Genomic DNA, 6,529 nt, shown 5'->3' with positions numbered 1-6,529 from the left:
AACGGAACAAGATCCTGAAACAGTGGCAGAGATTTGAGCATGGGTGACTTTGGGAATGGTAGGGCTCCTACCCTGGACCCTCCCAGGCCACTCTCTGTAGACGGGGGACCCCCACAACCCCTGTGAGCCCCAATGTCCTGGGCGAGGTGGCAGAGACCTCTCCCAAGGAATGAGTGAGAGGGAGGGCGAGGCAGCGGGCCGGGTGCGTGCTATCCTAGCCCCAGGTCCCCACGGCCCAGCGTTTGCTCCAGCATCCGTTCCTGTCCCTGCCCGCCATGCTCAGCCGTGCCCCGTTCTTTCCGGATTGCCAAGCATCGTGCCCATAGCTCGCTGGTGGAGGATGTGATTCCAGGCTCACTTCTTGGGGATAATTGAAAAATTCCAGGTTCCGGAGGGCTTTACAAAGCACACGAGGCAGGCACAGGGCAGATGAGTGCGCACAGGCGAAGGTCACAGACTGGTGTTCTCGCTGCGGCGGCGGCTTGGGGAGGCCTGGCCTGAGCTGCAGGTACCCACAGGGTCTGGACGTGCACTCGAACCATCCTGGCCCTACAGGCAGGGGAGGGTCTGCCTGCACGGTGCAGGGATGGTGGCAGGCCTGGGGTGACCCTGGTTGATGCAGGATGGGGACCTTTGTTTGGGTGAGCTGTCCCTGCCCAGCCCTCCCCCGTCCCCCAGATGGGCACCCAGTGCCACCTGCCTGATTCAGTTAACAGAACTGGCTGCTTCTTTGCCCAGCACATGGGGTTAGGGACCTTGCCCACCTCTTGCCTTGGTGTCACTTTTTCCGAAACCTACTTTTTCCCAGACATACGTGTCTTGACCTGTGAAGTCTGAGGCCAGGCCCTTCCTCCTTGGCCCTCTTCCTCGCAGCCAGCACCTGCTGGAGAGTGTCCCACATTCAGACATAGCAGCCGTGGGGGGAGTCAACGGCAGACATTGGTGTGCTGGCCTCCGTTTCCAGGTTCCTGCTTCGGGGCACCATGGAGTCCCCCCTCAAGGGGCTTGGTGTCTGGGAAGACAAGGACTGAGTGTTGGGTGGGCAGCCGGCCTGGCTTGGCGTCTCCTCTGCGCTCAGACTCACCCAAGCGGGGAGCGGGTCCCTCTGCCAGGGGCCCCATGCCTTCCCGGCCTCTGGGGAAGTAGGAACTGAAGCAGCGGGTCCTCATTATGCATGTCAGTGATCTGGATAAAACCCACACGGGGACCGTCTTCTTGCTTCTCTCATCTAAGGCCAAGAGAGAGGGACACGGTCTTCTGGAAAGCCAGTGAAGGGTGGGGGGCAATGAGAGATGAAAGAAGACAGCTACGTGCCTGGGAGCCTCTGCCCACCCTGTGCCCCTGAGGGAGGGGAGGGGGCAGCAGCCCTTCCTGTCCCCCCCGCCGCCAGGGCCATGCAGGAGGATCCCTCTGTTCTTAGAGAGCAGGACTCCAGAGCTGGGCCTGACCTGGGGCTTCCCACGCTCACACTGGGCCATGGTCGGGTCCAGCGGGGATTCATGCCGCTGTGGGCCGGGGGGCGGGGGGCATGTCCTGGGGCGTTGGCGCCCCGCCCCGGCTCCCTGGCCTCTCTCCCCCGGGGCCGAGGGCACGGCATCCGGTCCCCTAGAGATGTGACGGGGCCCCGTGGGGTGGGGGGCAGGGCTTGTCAGGGGTTAACCGATGCCCCTTCTGCTGGAAGTAAGAGCATTTCGGACCACAGCAAACACTGAGAAGTACTTTCCCACTGGGATCACACTGGTGTTTGAGGGGCGACCGGGTGACTTTTCTGTTTACTCTCCTGCAACAAGCTTGCTTAATTTTGATCAGGCCAGACTCACCGCTTACGTTCTAATCACTCACCCTCGCGAGGGTGGACCTCGGCTGCCCCAACACCAGCAGTGATGATGGTCTCTTGGCGGTTCCCTGGCGCCCCACCGAGCCCTGCCCCCTGCCCTGACCCCGAGTCCTGTCCCCTGCTTCCCTGACTTTGCTTCTGCTGCCTCGTCCACCTGGGGGTCTCTGCGGTTGGGTGGGCTGCAGGAGCATGCTGAGGACCAGAGCCCGGCTCAGACGGCGGGGGGCCTGGGGTCTCTGCTGTCTGCCACATCCTGACCATCCCTCCTGGGAAGCCCCCGTTCTGATCCCCAAACGCCGACCTGCCGTACCCGCGGGCCCCGCTGGGGGTGCAGCTTCCCACATGTCCCTTGCCACGGCCCAGCAAGCTGCGCTGAGGTTCCGGACCAGGAGCTGGAGGCCGGGCGGGCCGCGGGGGTGCGGGGTGCGGCCCAGCTCCCTGCCCGTCCTGACATGCTCTGTCCGGCGTCTGGCGCCTTTGGAAGGGGCACGAAGCTCTCCTTCTCGGGCCTGGAGCACCTCGAGCCCTGGTCCTACAGCAGCCTGACTCAGCTGTTACGAGCAGACACTGTTCCCCACAGCACCCTGGGAGTAGGGGCTGTGGGGTGGACCCCTTGAGATCTGCGGCTGGCTTTCAGTCCTGTGCTGCTGACCCCAGCCAGGGCCGTCCAGCCCATATGTCCGTCCTGGAGAGTTCTGGGACGGGAGGGGTGCGCTCTGGGGAGATCTCCGGTCATGCTCCCCTGTGGAGGGAGGGCAGGGTCAGCTGCTCCTCAGACTGGGGGTGCCGAGGGGCCCAGGAGAGCCCCCTCCTCGCCCTGCCCGGCTGCCCACCCCGGAGCTGCCCAGCAGCTGGCGAAGCGTTTACCGAGCACGCCTGGGGGGCTTGGTCCCTGTTCTCGGGGGCCGTGGGGGAGGCGGAGGCAAGCCCAGGCGGGAAGCGAGGGGGCAGCGATGGTGGCAGGGCCTGGGGCTGAGCCTGGGGAGGGGGAGACGGTCGGGGGTGCTGCTAGCATTTTCTGGGCTGACTTGGAAAGAAGGACACACACTCTCTTTTTAACTTTTTATTTTGAGGTAACTGTAGACTCACACGCAGCTGTGAGAACGAGTCAAGAGACCCCTGGTGCCCTTCACCTGTCCTCCTGATGCCACCGTCCTGCCCGCCGTCCCCCCGACGCGGGCCCTGGCGCCACCCACACCCCCTGCCGCCTAGCTCACCTGCACTGCGGGGTGTGTGTGAGTGTGAGTCTACAGGTGTGCGCTTTTCCTGGTGTGCGCAGGTTCCCACACCCTCCACCATAGTCCAGATTCGTGGGGACCCCCTTCAGGCCGCACCCCCTCCCCACCCCTAAGCCCTGGAAGTCACAGAGTGGTTCTCTGTTTCTGTGGTTTTCGAGACCGTTGGGCCAAGGCAATCCTAAAGTGTCGCCTTCTGGGGTTGGAGCTATCACTCAGCACCGCCGCCTTGAGACCATCAGGCTCCTTCCTGTCCACGCCGAGCCGCGTCCCGAAGCGCGGGGACCACAGCTGTTCCTCCGCGGGGCGCGTGGGGCCGTCTCCAGGCCGGAGACCGTGAGCACGGCTGCTGTGGGCATTTGCCTATAGGTGTTCGTGGGCTCGTTTCCATATTTCCGGGATGAATATCCAAGGGGCAAGCACTTCTCACCCATGAATGGATGAACCGTGGGCTGGTGGGAACTCTCCATGTACCCGCAAACATGGGGCGTGGCGGGGGTCCCATGTCCCAGCTGCTGAGGGGGAAGGCGGTCACCGCCTTCCACCTCGCGCCCCTCCTGGAGGTGCCGTGGGGTCCTCGCCTCTCAGAGGAGGCCACTGTGGAGGGCCGGTCCCCGGGAAGCGTGGGTGGGGGGTGAGCGTCACTGGGACATGGCTGGCCCTTGAGGAAGGAGGACAGCTCAGAGAAGGAAACTGGGGGCCGAGTGGGGCCCCCCAAATATGTGCATATTCCAGTCCCAGCCTCCAGAACCTGTGGGTGTGATCTTATTTGGAAAAAGGGTCTTTGCAGATGTGATGAATGTGAGAATCTTGAGGGGCGCCTGGGTGGCTCAGTTGGTGAAGCGTCTGCCTTCAGCTCAGGTCATGATCCCAGGGTCCTGGGATTGAGTCCCATGTCAGGCTCCCTGCTCAGTGGGGAGCCTGCTTCTCCCTCTCCCTCTGCCTGATGCTCCCCCTGCTTACCCCCCCCCTCTCAAATAAATCAATAAAATCTTAAAAAAAAAAAAAGGTGAGAACCTTCAAATGAGATCATATTGGATTATCCAGTGGCCCGAAATACAGTGACAAATGTCTTTATAAGAGGAGGAAGAGGAGAGACCCAGACAGAGCAGAAGCCGTGTGAACACGGGCAGAGACTGGAGGTGCACGGCCTCAGGCCCAGGGGTGTGTGGAGCCTGCAGATGCTGGGAGAGTCTCTGGCAGGAGTGCGGCCCCACCACCTTGACCTCGGACTCTGGGCTCCAGAGCTGGGAGGAGTGAATTCTGTGGTGATAAAGCCCCCAGTCTGTGGCCAGTAGTTATGGTGGCCCCAGGACATTGACACGTGTGCTCGGACGCTACCACCCCAGAAGGCAGGGGAGGGATGGGTTTGCAGAAGCGGCCCCACGCCTGCACCCAGCTTCCTCCCACAGCACCCTGTGCTGCCCCACCAGCCCCCCCCCCCCCCCGAAGCTCACACACCAAAAGGCCTGGGTGGGTTCCTCTACTTCTTGTATTTGAAACAGGTATCTGGGAAGACAGAGCTTGGCTCTCAGATGGAGCCTCACTGGGGTGTCCATCCCCCAGCCCTGAGACCCTGGGGCTCCCCGGAACACCCCTGCCCCAGGCCCTCCCGGCCCAAGGCTGCTGGTGCAGAAGGTGGTGGGACCTACTTTGGTTGCTCAGGCTGATGATGTTCTGTGGACCCAGTCCGTACTTTCTGCAGACTTTTTCAAATCTGTTCAGGAAGCTGGGACTCAGGCTCGGCACCCGTCCTGAGGACAGAACAGCAGGGGCTGGGGTCCCTCACTGCTTGCTCGGGACGGTGTGCAGAGGAGGTCCCAGGGGGACTTGGGCAGCGCCGCGGCCGAAGGGGGGGTGCCGTGAGCAAAGATGGGGCCCTGCCAGGTGGGGGTCCCCCACACTCCATGACGTGACTTGACCGTGTGTAGACAGGCAGGTGGGAGCCTCGTGTGTGGCCCAGAGGAGGGGGTCCCCGAGGGCCCTAGCCAGTCTCCCCCCCGGCAGATGGGAGGGGTCAGGAGGTGGTACCATAGAGTGCCAGCACGTTGGTGTCTGTCCCGTTCCTGATGTTCCGGAGATAGAAGGTGATGTACAGTTTATAATCGGTCTCCAACAGGAGCACCTTATTGTCGCCCTCATCTGTGTGGAGACTCGGCTCAGAGCGGCCCCCTGGCCCCTGCCGGCCCCCGGCCCCCACGGGTTATGCACTGGCCATGCTGTGTCGTGGTGGGCTGGTGGCCCCTGGCAGGAGGGGGGTGCCACCGGCAGAGGTCCCTGGGCATTGTTGGTAGAACAATGCATGCTCAGGGGAGGGCGCACCTGCCTCCCTGGGGCCCGGGCCAGGCTGGTCCTCTCACGGCACGGTCAAGCTGTCACAGGGCCCCGTAAGATCCCCTAAGTCAGAGCTCACCAGGAGACGGCCAAGGCCCTGAGGAAGGGGAGTGCGCTGCCGCCAGCCGGGAAGACCCCCATGCACTTACAGTTGACCGTGTACTCGCCGTCCTTCTCTGTCCTCTCGCAGACCATGGCCACCTGCACGCACTCCCCGTGCACCCTGAAACCAGCGGGGGTGATGTCGGGCAGCCGAACCGCACCCCGAGCCCGGCCCCAGCGTGCAGCCCTGCCCTCCCGCTCTACGGGGTGGGGGCGGGGGGACACCCGTCCTCCCCAGTCCCGGCCGAGATGGGCGGCACGCACATGAACAGGAAATGGAACCTCAGTCCGCCGTCTTTCAAGCTTTCAATATTCCGTATGAAGACCCTCAGGTCCCCGTTTTCCTCAATCCGCTTCATGTCATCGGAAGCTATGGACACTGAATACCAGACCCCCGAAACCTGTAGACAAGGCCCCGATGGGCAGGGAGACTGGGTGGCGGCCCTGGGACTTCTTGGTGCCTCCTTCCTGGGGCTGGGCCCCTGGGTGTATGGCTCCCAACCAGGGTCCTACCCTCCCTGCCCTCCCAGAGATCCCTGTAGCCATCACAGCTGGGGGAGGAGAAGCAAGCCCTTCCAGGAGCCGTGTCCTCCTCCCAGGTCAAAGACCCCAGATGGCGGGAGGACGGGGGCCCTGCAGCCCGGCCCCAGGGGAAGGCCCGGACTCCGGGCCGCAGACCCACCCTGGCCATGTCATAGCTCCTCCGCACAATGGCTCGGGGGTTGAGCTCCTGGGCGGAGACCAGGCTCAGCCCCAGGCTCAGCAGGAGTAGTGCCATTCCTCCTGGTGGGTGCCTCGCCCGCGGCCCCCCACCCTTATACCCCTTTCTGCCCTGTGGTTTCCGCCCCCCCCCTGCCCCCAGCACTGCCTGTCCTCCCCCCCTGCACGCTGGGAACACAGCCAAAGGCCACCACCACTGCCACCACCTCCCACGGCTCTCGGATGTCCTGGAGCCAACGACGGGCTCACCCTGCAATCTGCTTGGACAGAGTGTCCGTCTGGGTCAGAACCGCAAGGGGAA

The 6,529-nt window shown here is 63.5% G+C and overlaps 1 protein-coding gene across 1 annotated transcript; it reads right to left on the bottom strand.

Moving 5' to 3' along the window:
- Positions 1-4,733: 4,733 nt before the first annotated feature.
- LOC123849281 (epididymal-specific lipocalin-9-like) lies at positions 4,734-6,286 on the bottom strand. The gene is made up of 5 exons (XM_045881901.1): positions 6,191-6,286; positions 5,773-5,909; positions 5,556-5,629; positions 5,104-5,214; positions 4,734-4,789 (listed from the first exon to the last, which is right to left on the bottom strand). Exons 1-5 carry the CDS (start codon positions 6,284-6,286, stop codon positions 4,734-4,736), a joined length of 474 nt encoding a protein of 157 aa, XP_045737857.1.
- Between the last annotated feature and the right edge of the window lie 243 nt (positions 6,287-6,529).

Source organism: Mirounga angustirostris, unplaced genomic scaffold, assembly GCF_029215605.1.
Source record: "Mirounga angustirostris isolate CCGP_5_RB_7025 unplaced genomic scaffold, mMirAng1.0.hap1 SCAF_15, whole genome shotgun sequence".
In the NCBI taxonomy this organism is placed as follows: Eukaryota; Metazoa; Chordata; class Mammalia; order Carnivora; family Phocidae; genus Mirounga; species Mirounga angustirostris.
The sequence above is the reverse complement of the archived record's forward strand: the minus strand, read 5'-3'. Positions and strand labels throughout refer to the sequence as shown.

Excerpts from the sequence above, each read along its gene's own strand:
- LOC123849281 (XM_045881901.1), bottom strand. The coding sequence starts at position 6,286 with ATGGCACTACTCCTGCTGAGCCTGGGGCTGAGCCTGGTCTCCGCCCAG. Across the intron at positions 5,215-5,555 it reads CGGCGAGTACACGGTCAACT|ATGAGGGCGACAATAAGGTG; the intron begins GTAAGTGCATGG and ends GTCTCCACACAG. Across the intron at positions 4,790-5,103 it reads CAACGTGCTGGCACTCTATG|ATTTGAAAAAGTCTGCAGAA; the intron begins GTACCACCTCCT and ends CTTCCTGAACAG.